The 23,342-nt window shown below is 45.8% G+C and overlaps 1 protein-coding gene across 3 annotated transcripts in view; it reads right to left on the bottom strand.

The window, feature by feature from the left end:
- Window positions 1-23,342, bottom strand: part of LOC137437373 (uncharacterized) — a 76,228-nt gene that overhangs the window by 14,348 nt on the left and 38,538 nt on the right. For 2 of the 3 annotated variants that reach the window (XM_078769109.1, XM_078769110.1), the window contains 2 exons: window positions 20,014-20,274; window positions 14,120-16,231 (listed from right to left, as the gene is read on the bottom strand). The exons of the other annotated variant lie outside the window; for it this stretch is intronic. In XM_078769109.1, coding sequence (XP_078625235.1) covers window positions 15,353-16,231; window positions 20,014-20,163 — 1,029 coding nt within the window. In that variant the 5' untranslated portion in view covers window positions 20,164-20,274 and the 3' untranslated portion in view covers window positions 14,120-15,352. Of the gene's footprint in view, window positions 1-14,119; window positions 16,232-20,013; window positions 20,275-23,342 lie in introns of those variants that run through there. 3 annotated transcript variants of the gene reach the window in all.

Raw genomic sequence — 23,342 nt, 5'->3', positions numbered from 1 at the left:
AAGACTGGTGTCACCAGAGAGGAGAAGACATTCCCAACTTTCAGTACTGGGCAACTGTGCTGGAACTAGAGATGTTGGTACTGGTCTACGTGCGTTCTCTGCGGCAGGCTTCATTCACGACGTACCTTGATGCCCTGACGGAACTGGTCCCATGGTTCCATGCCTTAGACCACACACACTATGCCAGGTGTGTCCCTGTTCACCTGAGGGACACGGTTGCACTCCCAATGAAGCACCCAGATGTAGCCAGAGAATTCAGGGCTGGCAACTTCACTGTACAGAAGACGAAGAAGGTGTTCTCTTCGATCCCAATCGAATCGAAATCTTGCAAAAATCAAATCTCTGAATCTGAGATGGCCCAATATCCAGATCTTTTCATAATATTGTTACAGACGCGGTTGTGGATGTTGGTCTACCGAGCGGTTTGGTATGACCGCGCCTGCACGTTTACCCGATTATACTCGAACGTTGACTAAGTCGCGCTATGCTAAATCAATGATGGAAAAGGACACAACGGCTGGGATTAAAATGACACGACACCAAGGGTTCAGTTCTCAAGACCTCCGGAGGAGGTTATAATATTGCGGAAGGTCAGATTACAGGAATGAGAGGGACAGCATAGAAAGACAGGCACTTAGACACACTCTTATATTAGCCCCGACAGACGACAGATAAACGGGACAAAACTGACTCACACGGGGATTGATGGCAAGGAAAGCGGGTAGTCGATGGCTCAAGGTGCACTCTTGGCTCAAGGACAGAATCGACCCGCTCCGGTCCAGAGATGCGGGAGGCCTCACTCAGCGCTCGAAGGTCGTGACTTGTCTTCTTCAGTCGGGGGCGCATCTCACGTCACGTCCGGTAAGTGGCTGCGTATATCCGGCGGGGAGTGACACGCCCTCGGCTCGTTAGCTCCGCCCCAGATGGAATCGGCCCGTTGCTTCTCATTGGGTGCGTGCGGGGGGGTTACCGGCTCTGCCCTTGACGAGGGGCTGACAGGGAGCCCCTTCGTGGTAACCCCGTCGGAGCGCATGGTCATGGCGGCTAACCGAGCCGGTGTGAGGACGCACACTCCCCCGCGCCGCGCCGCCCCCATCTCCTCTGTTGTTGTAGTTGTAGTTGTTGTTGTAGTTGTTGTTGTTGTTGTTGTAGTTGTTGTTGTTGTTGTTGTTGTAGTTGTTGTAGTTGTTGTTGTTGTTTCATGGGGAAGATGGGAGGAGGTAAGGGGAGGTCCTAAACTCACTACTGGTGCCATACGATCACATTCTGGTGCAACGAAGAGTCAGAATTAATGGAAACGAGTCCTTAACTGACATAGACTAAGAATAACTAGCAAGATGTCCCATAGTTGTCTACGTGAGATGCGGTGAACCTGGGCACGACATTTAATGGGGGAAAAAGGGGAAGGTCGGTTCTACAGAGTGTTATTTACAGGCAATGGGACTAGGGAATGGGGGATTGGGGATAGTTGGGGAGTATTGGGGAAATAGGGGAGTATTTACAAGCGGATATTGAGGCCAAGTCCCATATCCGCAACATTGCACCCTTCTCTACCCTCGGGGCGTCCCGACCCGATAAATTTTTACCTATTTTAGTGTGGCACTCAGATGTAGTTCCCTCTACTATTAACTCTACCCTGAGTGCGACAGTTTTACAGATATTCACAAATGAGTAAATATGTCCCCCTGCGACGTTGCACCCTTCTCCTCACAGAAACACACCCACAGGATAACCGAATCCGGAAAGAATTCGCAAACTAAACATACAGCCGGTAGGGAGCATTATTTACACAAGACTACGCTGATATTTACACTACGATCCAGGACCTGTTTTTGGAGGAACACATGCAGATGTTATGCATAGAGAGAGCACGCATGCCAGCATCGATACACCAACCCACGAGTGCTCTGTGGCCTTATGGCCTTTAATAATGTGCAGAGCACCCCTTCCAAGCATCAAAAGCACCACCCCATAACACAGTCAGCACCATCCGGTGCACCAATAAAGTGTTTATAAATCACCGGTGGTGTCGCAGCCGGCCGATGTTCTGCCGCTGGTCTTGCCTTCGTGTGGTGCACTTGGTGTTCTTGCCTCTTTCAAAAAAATAAAGAAAGGCGCCAACCGCGTCCATTTCTGTATTGTGGCCGTCAGGGGGCCAACTATAAGTGGTTCACCTTGTATGGCATAGGTGCCACGTTGACCCATAGGTCCATCCACGGGTGGTGCTTGGCCGCAAAAGAACTGCGGTCCATTGTGGGTGGCCACCAACATTGCGGTCCATATGGTGTATCGATCCAGGCAGCAAGCAGCGAAAGTGCAGGCCCACAACTGCGTAGCCAGCACCTCTCTCTCCTCTCTCTCTACCCCAAAGCCAGATCCTCAGAGGTGGGAGACAAAAGAAGCAGACAAGTGAGTAAGGTGGTAAGGGCGCAAAAGTGCACGCAATGTAAGGTAATGCACACTGGGGGCACATGGGAACCAGGTGAGACAGGTACGTTCCTACCGTACGCCCCCCCCCCCCCACCAGGTAACCTACATGGCCCCTCCCTTACCCCTTACTGTATCCACAAAACACAACACTACCCATAAACATCTACTTTACAAATCAACAAACGTCCCTACTGTCTTCCCCGTTCCTCCCATATACCAAATTCGTCTTCTCTCCCTCTTAACCAATCAAATTTGCCATTTTCAACTCATCAAAATTTGCCATTACCAATTCATCATCAGTCCCTCCTAGGGAGGGAGAGATGGAATCACCCCAATGTCTCATCCACGTCGTGATGCGTCTCACCAATCCACACAGCAATTCTCATTTCCTGCACACAGAACAAAGAAAACACAGGTGTGGAGTCATCATCATCACCACAGGTAAGTGGCTGCGTATGGTGCGACAGGTTCATCAATCCTAACTATTTCCTAAATGACTTTAACAACTTTACACTACCCGGGGTCTTTCTCCGGCCAAACCATTGGCCCTCTTACACTATGGGTTCTAAAAACCAATTCCCATTGGCCAAACTGTGGTGCTTTTCAATTTGGGGTCTCACTCCCCCGATTCATCTCCCGGTGCCCTCGCACAATTTCTGGGCTGTGGCGTGTACCTCTCCCAGTGGGTCTACCCACCTGCACACCTCCACCACTGCAGTTGCCTCCGAGCTTACCTGCTCCTTACCCTAACCTAACTACCTGGGGAAGGCCCTCTGGCGCTCTCCCCACTCGGTGCCCTCTCTGGCACTGGGCTGCCCGATCCACACCCGGGATCCTCAGGCACCCACTCACAACTATCGGCTCCCAGAGCCCACCTGCGGCCTCACCTGGCCGACATCCTCACAGTGGTGGAGTGCCCAACCAACTACACACACTAACAGGCTACACGCCCAGCCATTTCCACAACACTAATGCACCCATCCAAATACCATTCTGTCACCCGCACCACAGATGCCAATATCCAACCACAATTTACCTATACCCTCTACCTAACACTTACACTACCCGCCCCGGGTACTCGTGAAAGGGGTCCACTCTTCCCCCATCCACACCTTCGCACCATGCACACCACTCCGTACCAATTACTCCAACTCTCTCCACACACCTTTACTTGCACACCTGTGCTCTCACACCTGGTGCCACCTGCACCCTTCTCTCCCCAAGCGCATTCGCGCTGATCCACAACACTCACTACTCACACACTGCTCCACACACCTGTCCAGTTGCACACCTGTGCAATCACACCTGTTCAATTCTCACACAGCATCATCTCACCTAACTACTCCCCTCTGAAACTTGCGCTTCCCAGTCGTCCCTTTAAACTATTGCGCTCCCACGTCATTATCATCCACACTAATCTACCTGCGTCCCCACTACAGGTATCAGTCACTAACTAAACTTAACGTCACCTAATGTCATCTTCGCTAGATCCCTACAATATAACCTAACCCACCCGGGCTAGTTTTCACTGCCATCAACCCCATAAGCTATTGCGCATTTGCCCCCACCTATGGGAAGGGTGGCAGGGATGCCAGCCTTACCCACCGGGCCCATCGCTCACTACCAATTTCGCACATCAAATTTCAACAAATTAAAAATTTGCCAATCACTACCCATCATCTGCCAATCACTACTGCCAATCCCTTGCCAATCATCAAATTTTGTTTTTCTCTAATTTTGGGTCCAAAACACTAACCTCATCACCCAGTCTACTCACTAATGCCTCTCGATGCGCCAATTCCTGTCCAAAGCCCGGCTTCGTAAAGCCAAGCCATGAATGCGGGTTGTTCTGCGCCAGCGGCTGGATGCGTCCGGCATTCGGGGCAGGGACGGGGGCTTACCCGGGCCGAGATCCCACGCACCATCTCGGCGTGGAGCCATCCAATGTCCCGATCTCGACCTGCCGGAATGCCTCAACAAAAAGTGGTCGCCATGACGACCCTTTCTATCGGGCTGCCCGCTCCGCCTAGTGGAGCACGGACGCGGCCGTTCAAAGCGAGGCCCAGCACGCACCGAGGGCCCGATTCGGCTAAAAGTCGACCTAAACTCTACCCCGTCTAACGTCGATGCTTCACCTGGACGCTTACACCCCGCGGCCCGTTCCTTGCTCACACATCCAGCCGTTTCCATGCTCCTCGTACCTTTCCTTACACACCTCGGTACACCCATTCCACTCACAGCCTTGGTCACACACCTGACCACCGAACACTTTGGCACACATTCGTTGGTCGCACACCTCACCAACACACCTCTTCGCGCCCCCTCCTCTGTGACAATCACAGGTGTGCTCTCATTCGCACACCCAACCACGTGCCTCACTACCAATTCCAGCGTGCATTCCCACTCACGCTCTACCATCCCAGGTGTACATCCTCGCTCACCTGTCACAACCAACTCACTCTCCTTGTCACTCTCACTACTCTCACCTCCATTCTTGACAGCGCACTCACCCTTACTCTTGACAGCGCACTCTTTCCTCATGCACCTGTCCGTCACACACCTTTCTCGCGCACACTCTCCCGTTACACCCTCTGTAACACTCACCACACCGCGCTTCCATGTGCTCCCTCGCACACGCGCTACGACCGACTCATTCTCGCCAGCACACTCACTCCTTGGCACGCACTTTTTCCTCACACACCCCAGAGTCGGACTTTCTCGCACACCTCCTTTTTCGCACACCAGACCTGTCGCACACTTCACCAACGGCCTCTCACGAACACCCGGGTCTATCTCGACCCCCAAGCTTCTTAAATCCCCTGGCGCATCATACGCACGACCATATTGGTCACCACTTACACCGGGTCCTCTTCCTTTTCGCTTCTCCTCCATCACCTGCGAATCCCTCATCCGGTTAATGAGCACATCATCACGATCCAAACACAGACTTTGGACCAATTCTTTTATCTCCTCTTTTATCTCCTTCTTATCCTCTCTCCGTCGCTTCTTAATTTCGCTCACCCCTTCTTCCACTTCTTCTAATTTCTGCTTCACCTCTTTTATTCCCCGGTACGTCTCCTCAAGCTCGTCCTCTAAGGCTACCTTGACCGTTTCCAGGTGCGTCCTCACCTGCCGGTCCTTCGTCTCCATTACCTCTACCACCTCGTCCAACCTCGCTGTCAGTCCCTCACGTACCATCTGACATTCCCTCTTTGTCGCTATTAAGTCGTTTTTTATGTCGTTTTGTGTCGCTTTTAAACCTCCTAATACCGCAGTGTTCCTTTGAACCTGCTCCGTTAGTCCTTTTTGTCCCTCCGTCAGCTGTTCCACCTCCTGCGTCAGGTCCTCTATGCCCCCTTGTAACTTTACAGTCCCCTTTCTCACCTCCTTCTCCATGTGCTCCTTACAGTGCCTCACCTCCTCGCGCACTCCTCCGACCTCCTCACTCACTCCTCTTCTGATCTCCTCTCCCATCACTTGCATCTCCTGCCCAGATGCCACCCTCATCTGCTCCATTTCCTCCCTGTGAGCATCCAGTTTAGTTTCTACCCCCATTCTGACCCCCTCTATCTGCTGCTCCATTTGTTTAACTTCCCTTTCCGCTTGGTCCCTCATGTCCCTCAATTTGCCTTCCATACTGTTTTCTAACCCTATTAACCCATTTCTCACCTCTTTTATCCCGTTGTCTAACCCCTCAAAATTATTGTCTAACTTCCCAAATTTCTTGTCTAACTCCTTAAAATTATTGTCTAACCCCTCTCCGGTACCCCTCGCTTCGTCCCTCATTACCCCTATTTTGCCCTCCAATCTCTCACCCTGAGCATCCATCCGGTTCCCCATTACCCCCAATTGCTCATTCTGAGCCTCCATCCGGTTCCCCATTTGTCCCATACTGCTTTTCAAACCTCTAATTTGGTCTCCCAATTGCTCACCCATTTGTTCCATAAGGGCCCTCATTTGCAGGAGGAAAAGGTTCGAATCCACCAGGGGCGCTGCCACGGTCGCGGGCGCGGTGACCAGCGAGGCGCCATTTTGCGCCCCCGCAACGTCGGGCGCAACGACGCTATTTTGTGCGTCTGCTACCCTCGCTGCTTCGCACTCCTCGCGTCCCTCAATTTGGTCCTGGACCGACCCTGCCTCACTCTCCCCTACCGGACCCCAGCTGTCTTGATCCGCCATAGCGCGACTTTCAAAATTCGGGTTTTTATTTCCGTAAAACAAATCAAATTTCGTCGTTATAATTTCGAGCGCGGGAAACGCGCTCCGGATCGAATTCTACCTCCCAACACCAATTGTTACCCTAGTGGTACAATTGGTGTTCCAAAATTTGGGCCTAATAAATTTAGTCCCAGGTTCGAATCCGACACTCCTGACACCAATTGTTACAGACGCGGTTGTGGATGTTGGTCTACCGAGCGGTTTGGTATGACCGCGCCTGCACGTTTACCCGATTATACTCGAACGTTGACTAAGTCGCGCTATGCTAAATCAATGATGGAAAAGGACACAACGGCTGGGATTAAAATGACACGACACCAAGGGTTCAGTTCTCAAGACCTCCGGAAGAGGTTATAATATTGCGGAAGGTCAGATTACAGGAATGAGAGGGACAGCATAGAAAGACAGGCACTTAGACACACTCTTATATTAGCCCCGACAGACGACAGATAAACGGGACAAAACTGACTCACACGGGGATTGATGGCAAGGAAAGCGGGTAGTCGATGGCTCAAGGTGCACTCTTGGCTCAAGGACAGAATCGACCCGCTCCGGTCCAGAGATGCGGGAGGCCTCACTCAGCGCTCGAAGGTCGTGACTTGTCTTCTTCAGTCGGGGGCGCATCTCACGTCACGTCCGGTAAGTGGCTGCGTATATCCGGCGGGGAGTGACACGCCCTCAGCTCGTTAGCTCCGCCCCAGATGGAATCGGCCCGTTGCTTCTCATTGGGTGCGTGCGGGGGGGTTACCGGCTCCGCCCTTGACGAGGGGCTGACAGGGAGCCCCTTCGTGGTAACCCCGTCGGAGCGCATGGTCATGGCGGCTAACCGAGCCGGTGTGAGGACGCACACTCCCCCGCGCCGCGCCGCCCCCATCTCCACTGTTGTTGTAGTTGTAGTTGTAGTTGTTGTTGTTGTAGTTGTTGTTGTAGTTGTTGTAGTTGTTGTTGTTGTTTCATGGGGAAGATGGGAGGAGGTAAGGGGAGGTCCTAAACTCACTACTGGTGCCATACGATCACAATTTCGTGCAACGAAGAGTCAGAATTAATGGAAACGAGTCCTTAACTGACATAGACTAAGAATAACTAGCAAGATGTCCTATAGTTGTCTACGTGAGATGCGGTGAACCTGGGCACGACATTTAATGGGGGAAAAAGGGGAAGGTCGGTTCTACAGAGTGTTATTTACAGGCAATGGGACTAGGGAATGGGGGATTGGGGATAGTTGGGGAGTATTGGGGAAATAGGGGAGTATTTACAAGCGGATATTGAGGCCAAGTCCCATATCTGCAACAATATGATAGTCTACTAGTGTACCAAATTTGGTGCTTGTATCACAAAATGCACAACAGGTTTGCTATGCTGCTACACTATAAGATATATTACTTTTTCGTTTGATGACAGTCGTCACAAAAACGTCAACAATGATGCCGACATATATTTCTTCGTTTTTATTTCATTCAACATTAGCCGGAAGTAAAATATGTTTCAGGAAATTACCGAGAGATATTTCTTCGTTTTTTTTATTAGTTATGTGCGCATACACTTTAAATAGGTTTATTTGAAATCTTTAATTTTCCACAATATAATTTACTTGCCATTTATCATTTGATGATTACGAGACACTTCCTCTTGAGGATAGTGACAATTCATGCGCTGCGTGGAAACTTCTATTTCCAAAATGAATGAGACGATCGATGAAGAATGCACACTTGAACAGGATGTAGCAAGAAAGCGAATGAGACGGGCGAACGAGTGCGTCGACGAACGTCAATGCAAACTTGCGGGGTCACCCGTGGGAATCCCACGGGCATGGATGTGTGTGACATTTCGACATATTGAGTTAGATGCTGCACATTCATTTTTACAAAATGGTTACTGGCAAGTCATCAGATCCAGAAATGGTGTAATGAACACAATTTATTTACGCGCAAGCAAGAAAGCAAGACGGCCCGATTTCCGATTCCGACGGGCGAGACGGGCCGATTTGGAGCAAGAAAAAGAACGAGACGGGAGAAAAACGAGAGAAACGAGACGGGGAAAGCCGATTGGAGAGGCGAGTGAGGAGCGATGGGAGAGGCGAGTGAGGAGCGATGGGAGAGGCGAGTGAGGAGCGATTGGAGAGGCGAGTGAGGAGCGATTGGAGAGGCGAGTGAGGAGCGATTGGAGAGGCGAGTGAGGAGCGATTGGAGAGGCGAGTGAGGAGCGATTGGAGAGGAGAGTGAGGGTTTGGAGAGGAGAGGTGTGTGAGGGATTGGAGAGGTGAGGGATTGGAGAGGAGAGGAATGTGAGGGATTGGAGAGGAGAGGAGTGCTAGGTGGAGAGAGGAGAGTGTCAGGTGGAGAGAGGAGAGTGTCAGGTGGAGAGAGGAGAGTGTCAGGTGGAGAGAGGAGAGTGTCAGGTGGAGAGGAGTGAGGGGCCACATATTATGTGAAAGAAATAAATTGTGTTCATTGCACCATTTCTGGATCTGATGAATTGCCAGTAACCATTTTGAATGTGCAGCATCTAACTCAATATGTCGAAATGTCCCACGGGTGACCCCACTATATTTCTTCGTTTTTATTTCATTCAACATTATTATCCGGAAGTAAAGGTTCACATGTTCATTTCACGTGTGCAAAAACAAACTCCATTTCACGTGTGCATGGACATGAAACACAGACGGGAAATTGCTAAGAGATATTTCGTTCGAAGCAATTCTACACCGCCCAAATAAAATATTTCACCGATACACCGAGCGAATTTCAGCGAATTTCAGCGAATTTCACCGAGTTTCAGGAAATTACCCAGAGATATTTCTTCGTTTTTATTTCATTAGTTACTAGCAGAAGTACTCAGCGTTGCCGGCCGGGGGAAGGGGGAAGGGCACGTACACTTTAAACATGTATATACATGTGGGATGTGGGATATATACATGTGGGACGTGTGTGTGTGTGCGTGTGCGCGTGTGTGTGTGTGTGTGTGTGTGTGTGTGTGTGTGTGTGTGTGTATGTGTGTGTGGGGGTGTACATGTGTGTATGTGTATATGTGTATGTGTGTGCATGTGTGTCGGTGTACATGTGTGTGTACACATGTGTATGTGTGTGTATATATGTGTCTATGTGTATATATGTGTGTGTCTGTATGTGTGTATATATATATATATATATATATATATATATATATATATATATATATATATATGTGTGTGGGTGTACATGTGTGTGTACGTGTGTGTGTATGTATGTATATGTGTATGCATGTGTGTGTGTATGTGTATGCATGTGTGTGTGTGTGTCTGTGTGTGTGTATGTGTATATGTGTATGTGTCTGTGTGTGTATATGTGTATGTGTGTGTATCCATATGTGTATGTGTATATGTGTGTATGTGTATATGCATGTGTCGGTGTACATGTGTGTGTACGTGTGCGTGCATGTGTGTGTGTGTGTGTATGTGTATGTGTGTATATATATGTGTGTGTATGTGTATGTGTATATGTGTGTCGGTGTACGTGTGTGTGTGTGTGTGTGTGTGTGTGTGTGTGTGTGTGTGTGTGTGTGTGTGTGTGTGTGTGTGTGTGTGTGTGTGTGTGTTAATAAGAGAGAGACCGAATTGTGAGATACAGAAATGAAAAAACGAGGTGTGTGTGTGTGTGTGTGTGTGTTATTGTGAAACAGGTGCAGCATCCAACTCAATATGTCGAAATGTCACACACGTCCATGCCCGTGGGATTCCCACGGGTGACCCCACTAGTATATATATACTAGCTTGGCTCGGCTCGCCGAGTGTCGTTACTGAGGAACAGGCTCTTATTTTAGCTGAGGATAATGACTGCACCTGAGTTGCTGTGTTGTCATGATTTACACCAATCATAATACAAACAATTATTTTGCACAAATGTATTTGTTGTGTTTGTGATATTACATTTTTATAGGCAATTTCGGTTGAATGTTTTTTTTCAAGAAATAACCCCTCAGCACATACATCGGGGAGGGGTAGTTGCAGACTGGAAGTTTGGGACGATTACACCTCACCACCACGTCATTTAAAACACCTCACCACCACATAATTTAAAACACCTCACCACCACATAATTTGAAACACCTCACTCCCACCTAATTTAAACACCTCATCACCAAGTAATTTAAAACACGTCACCACCACGTAATTCAAAAAACCTCACCACCACATCATTCAAAACACCTCACCACCATGTAATTCAAAACACCTCACCCCCACGTCATTCAAAACACCTCACCACCACGTAATTCAAAAGCCCTCACGACCACGTAATTCAAAACACCTCACCACCACATAATTAAAAACACCTCATCCACATGTAATTCAAAACACATCACGTAATTCAAAACCCCTCACGACCACGTAATTCAAAACACCTCACCACCACATCATTAAAAACACCTCATCCACATGTAATTCAAAACACCTCATCACCACGTAATTCAAAACACCTCACCCCCACGTAATTTAAAACATCTCACCCCCACCTAATTCAAAACACCTCACCCCCACCTAATTCAAAACACCTCACCCCCACCTAATTCAAAACACCTCACCCCCACCTAATTCAAAACACCTCACCCCCACCTAATTCAAAACACCTCACCACCACGTTATTCAAAACCCCTCACGACCACGTAATTTAGAAGACCTCACCATCACATAATTAAAAACACCTCAATACCAAGTCATTCAAAACACCTCACCACCACCTAATTTAAAACACCTCACCACCAACTAATTCAAAACACCTCACCACCAACTAATTCAAAACACCTCACCACCACGTAATTCAAAACCCCTCACGACCACGTAATTCAAAAGACCTCACCACCACATAATTAAAAACACCTCAATACCAAGTCATTCAAAACACCTCACCACCACCTAATTTAAAACACCTCACCACCAACTAATTCAAAACACCTCACCACCACGTAATTCAAAACCTCTCACGACCACGTAATTCAAAAGACCTCACCACCACATAATTAAAAACACCTCAATACCAAGTCATTCAAAACACCTCACCACCACCACCTAATTTAAAACACCTCACCACCAACTAATTCAAAACACCTCACCACCACGTAATTAAACACACCTCACCACCAAGTAATTAAAAACACCTCACCAGTCACCACCACTTAATTCAAAACACCTCACCACCAAGTAATTAAAAACACCTCACCAGTCACCACCACGTAATTCAAAACACCTCACCACCACATAATTCAAAACACCTCACCACCACGTAATTCAAAACACCTCACCACCACATGATTCAAAACCACCACCACGTTATTAAAAACACTTCACAACCACGGAAACAAAAGTTTCAGGGAGTAGTTCAGTGACAACACAGATACTGCCCAGATATGTAGATATATAAATCGATGACCAAGTGTGCCTGAGTTGCTGTTTTGTCATGGTGGACACCAATCATAACAAACAATTATTTTGCATAAATGTTTTTGTCATATACGTGATATTACATTTCATAAACAATTGAAGTTGAATACTTAAGTTGAAAAAATACATCTTTTTCAATTTTTGTTTTTCAACAAAAGTTGTTTTTTCAAAAAATTTCAAAACAAAGACCCTTGAAGACACACACAGGAGAGATAGGTTCATACCCGAAGTTTCGTACGATTTTACAAAAGTTTGAGGTAGTAATTCAGTGACAAGACAAGACAAGTGACAAGACACTGCACAGATATATTTATAGATATGCTGTGTGTGTATATATATATATATATATATATATATATATATATATATATATATATATATATATACAGGGGGCTGCAAAAGTAGGTATACAGTAAGGATTATACCAGTATTACCAGTATTATAATAGTTTTGAGGGATTTTGAGGGAAATAGTTTTGAGGGACATTTGAGGGATTAATATGTTTATTATTGATATGTTTATTATTGATATGTTATTATTGATATGCTTGTATAATCAATAAAATACGTTTTGTGCGCACGTTTTTTTTCTTCATAACTGTATACCTACTTTTGCAGCCCCCTGTATGTATGTATATATATATATATATATATATATATATATATATATATATATATATATATATATATATATATATTGTTACTGATCGCGGTTTAAGATGTTAGTTACCGAGCAGTTTGGTATTGCCGCGACCTAACAGGATCCCTGACTCACCCGATTCACCCAGGACTTTGGCCGGATGGCACCACAGCTAGTCAATAGGGAAAAGACAAAGGCGACACGGATGTGAAGAAGAAGAAGCAGAAGACAAAAAGGTTGGAAATACCACTAAATTTATTCCTACTATTTACATGCTCAAAGTAACCAAGGAGAAGGAAAGATAATAAAATAATATACAGAAGGATTAGAGACACAGTGCAATTATTAACTTATACAGCTTAATTAACCCAGGACAGAACAAACAAAAGACACTGACTCAAGCGGGGAATTGCAGTAATGGCAGGATGTGGATGGCTGGAGGGAGAGGGAGGTCCAAGGGGGTCCCGCAGCACAACCGGCGCGTTTAGCAGCCGCCGTTCAGGCCAGGCCCCACGCTGCTGTTTTGGCTGCTGTTTACGTCGCGTGCTTTGCCAGGCCTTGTCCCACTCGTCTGGTCCAAACCCTCAACTCTTTCTTGTTTCTCTCACTCCTCACCACCGACTCCTCACCGCAACCAACTGACCACCGACTCCTTACCACCGCAACCAACGCAACCACTGACCCTCCTCTGGCAACCGACTCAGACCAACTCCTTGTGACCAACTCAAAGTGCATCTCCGACCAACTCACTGTGACCACTTCCGTTTGCGCCTTTTATAGCGCCTCCAGCGATTACGCCGCCGGCGTTTTGGACACGCCCATCGGGGTGCTCACCTCGGCCCTGGTTGGTCGCGCGACCCTCGGGCTCCGCCCTGGATGACGACGGGCGGGCGCGCCCCTCCTCCCCTCTGACGAGGTGGAGACACGCCTTTCTTCTCCGACTCAAAGCACATGGTCAATGGCGGTTATTGGAGGGGAGGTGATTGGGAATCGAGGGCTCAGCAGTGACGAGAGGGGATGTAATATGGAAATGGAGGTTTTGGGGATGGGAAGGAAAGGGAGATTTTGGGGATGGGAAGGAAAGGGGATCTATTCTCTTTCACTGGTGCAATGGAGTATTTCAATTAATGGAAGACACAGCCTTACACTAATACACATAATAAGGATATAACTGTCAAAAAAGATATATCGTGTCCTGCATGTATGTTTTATGGACTAACTACGGGAACGCCCTTTGACCTTTATACAACCACAAACGGAGGGAGGAGGGGTGATATTTTACAACAACCTTTTACAACAACATTTTACCACAACAATAAATAAAAAAAAAAATTCTCATATCCACAACAATATATATATATATATATATATATATATATATATATATATATATATATATATATATATATATATATAAAAGATAGATAAAATATGTTGACATAAATCGAATAGCGTGGATCGGGATGCTGTGCTTGCCTCACTATACATCGCTGCAGAGGCACAAGTTTGTTTGAACTTAGGATAATGACTATATGAGTTGTTGTGTCGTCATGATTTAAGCCAATGATAATGCAAACATTTCTTCTGCTCAAATTTATTTGTAATATCAGTGATGTTACATCTTTATAAGCAATTTAAGTTCAGGATAGTGATAACACTTCACTGTAAACAATACAACAACATGTCGCAGTTCTTGGAAGGTGAGGCAACTGCTTGATAGCGAAACGAATATTGTCAGGGTGGCCAACGCGTCATGATCCTACATACAGTTGACCATATGTGAAGACCGGTTGTTCTAGCCACAAGCACACCCTAGACAAACTCTGCCCCTGACTCTTGTTTATGGTCATGGCAAAGGCAATTCTCACTGGGAACTGACGTCGTTGCCAATGGAATGGGAAAATCCCATCTGTAGGTTGAAGAGTGATGCGAGGGATAAACACACTGCGACCTGCATTGTCACCATTAGCAATAATAGCCTTTAGGAGGCGGCCACAGATAACTTCTTTCACGATTAACCGTGTCCCATTTAATTGCAGAGTCCTGGCTTCGCGTTGAGGTTGCGGAGCAAGATTAACGGCATGCCATCCTTGAGTGAGAGTTGATGAGGTGGCATTCCGGCAATGTTAAGGGAATTGAGATATTCAGTTGGCAAACGTGTGGCATCGTCATCATCATCATCATTTACCGTCTTGTCTGCACTTTGACAAAGTGTTGGTGTTCCAGGAAATGTATCTGACATGACCTCGTTGATGGTATCCACCAATGTGTTATTTGGTGCTAATATTGCACGATCTGCCATCCACTTATGATCTGTGTGGTGTCGGTGAAAGTCAGGAAAGACCCAGTCAATGACTTCACTCATGGATCTACTTGATTGTTTCACGTGAGGTGCTGTCAATTTGCATGCACATTTCCTCTGGTATTTCAATGCATGCCTCATTGTTGTAGGGTAGCTGTCCGTTGCCAAGTTGTAGTAGCCAACGATCAAACTCCCTCGATTTTTTATAATGTCCAATGTCCATTCATAAGCACACGCATATTCTCGGTAAGGTGGAATATCTTGAAATGTTGCCACAACACAGAGAATATTTCAGAGAGGCATTGACAATCTGGGCACGTGATCCATGTTTAATAACAGGAAGCACCTGTCTAAAGTGTCCAGCAGAGAACTATTACTTTTCCCCCAAAAGGTATGTCTTGGTTGGTGATGTCTCGTAATGTACGGTGGTCAAGTGCCTCAAGTAGGTGCCTGTGACTCATTGGAGCCTCGTCCCATACAATAAGGTTTGCTCTACGAATTAGGTCAGCAAGAACACTTTGGTGAGATATCGATATTGATAATGTTGTTGAGTCAGTGACCATGATGGGGGCTTTGAACCTGGAATGAAATGTACGTCCACCCAGCAGAAGTGTAGCCGCAATACCACTTGAGGCAACAGCTAGAGAAACATTCATTTTGTCACTGTGCAGGGTGTGTGCAGCAGCTAGCAGAGTGTTCAGTGTATAGGTTTTACCTGTCCCACCTCTTGCATCCAGGAAGATAGCCAATGGTTCCTTTTTCTGTAAAGCAACTATAACAGTGTCATATACATATACCTCACGTTGAGAGGGTAGAAGTGCATTTGGGCCATGCAAGCGTTGGTTTACAATGTTTCTCAAAGTTTTAAAATCATAAGCAAGTTCAAATTCCTCCTGAATAATCATTGGCAGTTGTGGTTGTGCAATATTTCCATTGATTGCTTGCACTGTTGCACGCAAATCATTTGTGACATTTGGCAGATGAAACTCAGAAAGTTGTCTGTCGTGGTGTTGAAGGCGATGCTCAACGTCCAGCGATACCATTGCACGCAGGAGTTGATGATCAGCTTGCTTATTGAGGAACCCGAGGAAGAAAGTCATCCCACCAGTGCATATGGTGATGGTCGAAGACCATAACTGGGTCAGCAGGGTTTCAAAAGAGTAGAGTAGGAGGGTCACAAAGAGCTCCCTGATTTGTGGGCACATTTGTATTGCTTCTGCAATCTGCATCTGTCAATGCAAAATGCCATTCTCCATCATTTTGAAGGAGACCAAGCGTCTCACACATGCACTTTGGAAAGTTTCATGGCACTGACCATTAATAGTCCTCTACTTCCTTCTACATTTATTTCCATCACTCTTCTCAACCAGTCACTTTCATCCTTCCTCAACACATGACCAAACCATCTCAACCTGTTTCTCTTCACAGCATCAATCACAGGCTCTATTCCCATCATCTTTCGCAATTCATCATTTGTCTTCCTCTCTCTCAACGATACTCTGCACATCCACCGAACCATTCCCATTTACACCCTTTCCAGCCTTCGTTGCTGCTCTACGTTCATTACCTATGTCTCGCTCCCATAAATCATAACACTTATCACACATGCAGCATACACCTTTCCCTTCAGCTTCAACGACACTACCCTCCTCATCAGCACGCCACTCAGTTCCCGAAACTTCTTCCATGCACATCTCACTCTAGCAACCGTTGCTGAGTCTGATCCACCTTCTACATTCAACATGTCTCCGAGGTAGCAAAATGTTTTCACTCCCCCTTCCTCTTCATTAACGGTATGGACCTCAAACATCCGGGGCCTTCGCTCAAACTTGACTGATCTCTCCATACAGGTTGCTTCTGACAAACCAGACGTGATCTGCTTAACAGAAACTTTCCTACCTCATGGTGTCTCTGATTCCTTGGTATCTATCCCAGGTTATTCGCACCTCCAGGAAGGTTAGACCTGAGCCATGTCCTGGAGGTGGGGTTGCTATCTTTATAAAAAAAACTCTTCCTCACTCGCCCTGCACTGCCCTCTCTCCACCTCACCCCCAGGAATACCTTTGGCTACGGCTTCCCCTTCGCTCCCACCTTTTGTTCATATGTGTGTTGTGCCGTCCACCAAACAGTGATGACTCCATATACATCTCGCTGTCTGATAATATGGACCAACTTCTATCTACCCATCCCAACTCTCTCTTCCTCATATGTGGTGATTTCAATTGTCACCATGCCAGTTGGCTGGGTGTGGGTACCTCTATCACAAGCCATGGCTCCTCAGCAAAGGACTTCTGCGACTCACTGGGACTCACGGTCTGGCACCACCCTCTGCTCACCAAACTCTCCTCCTTTGGTATCCATGGAAATCTCCACGCATGGCTGGCGGACTTCCTCTCTAGTCGTAGTCAACGTGTGGCCCTGAATGGGTTTATCTCATCTCCTCTTCCTGTTCAGGCTGGAGTTCCCCAAGGCAGTGTTCTGGACCCTGTGCGTTTTCTGGTCTTCATCAATGATCTCTCTGACTCTCTTGGAAAATCCTCTCTATCTCTTTGCTGATGACTCTACTCTCTGCCACTCCATACCTATTCCTTCAGATAGGCAGGCAGCAGCCTCCTCACTCTCTGCAGACCTCGACAAAATCACAGACTGGGCAAACAAGTGGAACATTTCAATCCTGAAAAATCTCACACTATCACTATGTCTCTTCGAAAAGACCGTCCGGACAACCCTCCCATGTACTTTGTCAACAAACTTCTCCACGACGTTATGTCACTCAAGCTTTTGGGTCTCACTATCTGCCATGATCTTTCCTGGGAAAACCACATTTCAAATCTGGCCTCCAAAGCCAGCCGCCGACTGGGCATCCTCCGTCGTGCGAAGTCCTTCCTTGGCACACCTGAGCTCCTCACCACATACAAGGCTTTCATCTGCAGCTCAATGGAATACTACACTCCCCTCTGGGCTGGTGCTCCTGCCTCACACCTAGCTCGTCTTCACGCGGTTGAAACCAAAGCGTTCAGAATCATTGGAATCTCCCGCGATGAAGCTAACTCCAAGGGCCATTCACTCACTCACCGCCGGCAGGTTGGTGGTCTTTCCGTCTTCTACCGACTCCTCTCCGGCCTTGCCCTCCCAGCTGTCTCTGGGCTCTGTCCCCCAAATATTCCTGCAGGTCGCACAAGATCTGCCTGCAACCCTCTTATGGTTAAACTGCCAAAATCAAGACTCTGCTCACCTTCACTCCTTCATTCCTCTTTTCTCCTGCCTCTGGAACAAACTCCCTCACTCTCTTCAATCCCACTCCTCCCTCCAGGTCTTTAAAACAGCTGTTCACCACCATCTCTTATCTTCCCCCATCCAAAACCTTGATCTTTTCTACCCCTGCTAATTTCACCCCAAATCCACTTTTTTGAAATACCAACTTCTGTGCTGGAAGTCCTTGGTGTACTTGTGTTTTATACTTCTCCCACCCCCCCCCCCCCTTCCCACGCCTCCTCCCCCCAAGCCCTCTCCCTCCCACACATCTCCCGATGTCCCTGCTCTCAAATGTTGTGTTTGTGTGCTTCCCCTTCTCTCCCCATCTTGTCTACTGCTCCCTCTTTTTATATATTTTGTTTGTTAGATTTGTTTGTGAAATAAATGTTAGCTCTTTCACAAGCCTCGATTCTGTAAACAAAAAAACAAACCCCCACCCCCCCCAAAAAAAACCCTCCTTTACGTTCTGAGCCAGCACCTCCATCACAGCTACAAATAGTAGTGACCTTAGTACCGACCCCTGATGCGCTCCCACCTTCACCTCAAACTCACCACTGTTCCCATCCTTCATCCTTACAGCTGTACGCGCTCTTTTGTACATTGCCATCACTACTCTGATCAACCATTCCTCCACTCCTAACTTCCTCAATGCCCGTGTCAATACTTCGTGTGGAACCCTATCGAATGCTTCCTCCAGATCAACAAACCCAAGAAACAGCTTCTTCCTCTTCTCCATGTACTTCTCCTGCAACTGCCTCACAATAAAAAGCGCGTCTGTCGTTCCTCTTCCTGGCATAAATCCAAAACTGCATTTCGTCGATCTGCACTTTCTTCCTTATCCTCCTCTCCAACACCCTTTCCAATACCTTCATTCCATGCTCCAATAACTTTATCGCTCGGTACGAGCCACACTCCAGAGGGTCACCTTTCCCCTTGTATAGAGGGACGAGGGTACTCAGTTCCCAATCCACTGGAATGCGGCCTTCTTTCACCACCAGATTACAGATCTCTGTCATTCTCTTCACACCCCAACTTCCTGCTGCCTTCAACACATCTCCCACAACTCCCGTCAGCCCTCCTGCTTTTCTACTCTTCATTGCTTTTATCGCTTCCTCAACTTCCTTCTCAGTTATCTTCTCTGCCGGTCCTAAAACTGGGTTACTCTCTATGTTGCCATGCCATTCATTCTCTGCATTCAACAGCATTTCCATACATCTCTTCCGTCTTCCTTTAATTCCATCTGGGTCCACAACGATTTGTCCCAAGCAACTCACCCCCATCACATCACACCTCTCTTTCGCTATCTGCTTTGCAATCCTGAATACCGCTCTCTGACCCTCTTCCGAATCCAAGCGTTCTCCGAACATTTTCCTGCATGCCTCCTGTGCCTTTGCTACCTCTTTCTTTGCAGCCTTCTTGGCTGCCTTATAGCCTTTGCTACCTCTTTCTTTGCAGCCTTCTTGACTGCCTTATAACTTTCATGCTCTGCTTTTTCTGCTCCCGTACCCTTCGCCTTCTGCCACTCCTTGAACTTCTTCCTCTTCTCGTCAATCCTCTTTCCAACTTCATCATCCCACCACCATGTTCCCAAGTGCCTCGGTGGTCCTTTTGTCCATCCACATACCTCACCACCGGCTCCCAACAGACTATCTTTCATTGACATCCAATCACTTTCAAGCTCAACCACATCAGCCTCTACCCTACTCAGCCTCTCTTTTAATGCCTCCCTTACTGGCACCTCTTTCAACCTCCACACCTTCATTCTCGGTTGGTACTTCACCCGCCGAGCTCTCCTCGCACCTTTCACCCTCATGTCGCAGACAACCAAGTGGTGCTGTGAAACAGCCTCCTCCCCCGGGATCACCTTTGTGTCCCGGAGGTGCCCCATATCTCGCCTACGCACCATCAGGTAGTCAACGGTTGTCGTCGATCCACCTGAGTGTTGTGGAAAACCAATCAGGTCCACACAACTTTAGTCCAACTTCTGGTTTAATTCCATTTAGATCATGACATCATCCTGTAATGCAGGAAATGCAATAAGCATAAGATATGGCATCACATGGGACCATTCATAACATTCAATGTAAGCAATGTAAGCAAGCTGAATATTCTATGCTGGCGTACCGTTAGCGAGTCTACCAGATGTAACGTGTCACAGGAGAAGTCTCGGAGCACCGTCCGCAGCAGCGGGTCTTATAGTCGCGCCCCTAGCGGTGTCAACCAGGGTCGGGTGACGAAGGGTGTAACGCCAAGTCGTCGGGCCCTGGTAGACTCGGTGAGGGGAGGGTCGGTAGACTTTCGGCGATGGGAGCGTCGGGAGAGTCCATAGTCTCATAGATGGGTTCGATCGGTTCGTCCGATCTAAATATCTCTAATTCTGGGAGATTTAATCTATCTCTAATTCTGGGGGATTTAATCTTTCTCTAATTCTGGGGGATTTAATCTATCTGCAATTCTGGGGGATTTAATCTATCTCTAATTCTGGAGGATTTAATCTATCTCTAATTCTGGGGTAATTAATCTTTCTCTAATTGCAGGGGAATGAATCTATTTCTAATTCTGGGGGATTTAATCTATCTCTAATTCTGGGAGATTTAATCTATCTCTAATTCTGAGGGATTTAATCTATCTCTAATTCTGGGGGATTTAATCTATCTCTAATTCTGGGGAATTTAATCTATCTCTAATTCTGGGGGATTTAATCGATCTCTAATTCTGGGGGATTTAATCTTTCTCTAATTATGTGGGATTTAATCTTTCTCTAATTCTGGGGGATTTAATCTATCTCTAATTCTGGGGGATTTAATCTGTCTCTAATTCTGGGGGATTTAATCTATCTGTAATTCTGGGGGATTTAATCTATCTCTAGTTGCGGGGGAATGAATCTATCTCTAATTCTGGGGGATGTAATCTATCTCTAATTGTGGGGGAATTCATCTTTCTCTAATTCTAGGGGATTTAATCTGTCTCTAATTCTGAGGGAATTAATCTATCTCTAATTTTGGGGGAATTAATTCTGGGGGATTTAATCTATCTCTAATTCTGGGGGATTTAATCTGGGGGATTTAATTCTGGAGGATTTAATCTATCTCTAATTTTGGGGGATTTAATCTATCTCTAATTTTGGGGGATTTAATCTATCTCTAATTGTGGGGGAATGAATCTATCTCTAATTCGGGGGCATTTAATCTATGTCTAATTGTGGGGGAATTAATCTTTCACTAATTCTGGGGATTTAATCTGTCTCTAATTCTGGAGGATTTAATATTTCTCTAATTCTGGGGGATTTCGTCTCTCTAATTCTGGGGGATTTCATCTATCTCTACTTCTGGGGAATTTAATCTTTCTCTAATTCTGGGGGGATTGAATCTTTCTCTAATTCTGGGGGCTTTAGTCTTTCTCTAATTCTGGGGGATTTAATCTTTCTTTAATTCTGGGGGATTTAATATATCTATAATTGTGGGGGAATTAATTCTGGGGGATTTAATCTATCTCTAATTCTGGGGGATTTAATCTGGGGGATTTAATTCTGGGGGATTTAATATATCTCTAATTCTGGGAGATTTAATCTATCTCTAATTCTGGGGTAATTAATCTTTCTCTAATTATGTGGGATTTAATCTTTCTCTAATTCTGGGGGATTTAATCTAACTCTAATTCTGGGAGATTTAATCTATGTCTAATTCTGGGGGATTTAATTCTGGGGGATTTAATCTATCTCTAATTCTGGGGGATTTAATCTTTCTCTAATTCTGGGTGATTTAATCTATCTCTCCTTCTGGGGAATTTAATCTTTCTCTAATTCTGGGGGGATTGAATCTTTCTCTAATTCTGGGGGATTTAGTCTTTCTCTAATTCTGGGGTATTTAATCTTTCTTTAATTCTGGGGGATTTAATCTATCTCTAATTGTGGGGGAATTAATTCTGGGGGATTTATTCTGGGGCACTTAATCTATCTCTAATTCTGGGGGATTTAATCTGGGGGATTTAATTCTGGGGGATTTAATCTATCTCTAATTCTGGGAGATTTAATCTATCTCTAATTCTGGGGTAATTAATCTTTCTCTAATTCTGGGGTAATTCATCTTTCTCTAATTATGAGGGATTTAATCTATCTCTAATTCTGGGAGATTTAATCTTTCTCTAATTATGTGGGATTTAATCTATCTCTAATTCTGGGAGATTTAATCTATCTCTAATTCTGGGGAAATTCATCTTTCTCCAATTATGTGGGATTTAATCTATCTCTAATTCTGGGGTAATTAATCTATCTCTAATTCTGGGGTAATTCATCTTTCTCTAATTATGTGGGATTTAATCTCTCTAATTCTGGGGGATTTAATCTATCTCTAATTCTGGGGGATTTCATCTATCTCTAATTCTGGGGTAATTCATCTTTCTCTAATTATGTGGGATTTAATCTTTCTCTAATTCTGGGGGATTTAATCTATCTCTAATTCTGGGAGATTTAATCTATCTCTAATTCTGGGGGATTTAATCGATCTCTAATTCTGGGGGATTTAATCTATCTCTAATTACAGGGGAATGAATCAATTTCTAATTCTGGGCGATTTAATCTATCTCTAATTCTGGGAGATTAAATCTATCTCTAATTCTGGGGGATTTAATCTATCTCTAATTCTGGGGGATTTAATCTATCTCTAATTCTGGGGTAATTAATCTTTCTCTAATTATGTGGGATTTAATCTTTCTCTAATTCTGGGGGATTTAATCTATCTCTAATTCTGGGGGATTTAATCTATCTCTAATTCTGGGGGATTTAATCTATCTCTAATTCTGGGGGATTTAATCTATCTCTAATTCTGGGGTAATTAATCTTTCTCTAATTATGTGGGATTTAATCTTTCTCTAATTCTGGGGGATTTAATCTATCTCTAATTCTGGGAGATTTAATCTGTCTCTAATTCTGGGGGATTTAATCTATCTGTAATTCTGGGGGATTTAATCTATCTCTAGTTGCGGGGGAATGAATCTATCTCTAATTCTGGGGGATTTAATCTATCTCTAATTGTGGGGGAATTCATCTATCTGTAATTCTAGGGGATTTAATCTATCTCTACTTCT

This window comes from Myxine glutinosa, unplaced genomic scaffold (assembly GCF_964187855.1).
Source record: "Myxine glutinosa unplaced genomic scaffold, kmMyxGlut1.1 SCAFFOLD_1202, whole genome shotgun sequence".
In the NCBI taxonomy this organism is placed as follows: domain Eukaryota; kingdom Metazoa; phylum Chordata; class Myxini; order Myxiniformes; family Myxinidae; genus Myxine; species Myxine glutinosa.
The sequence above is the reverse complement of the archived record's forward strand: the minus strand, read 5'-3'. Positions and strand labels throughout refer to the sequence as shown.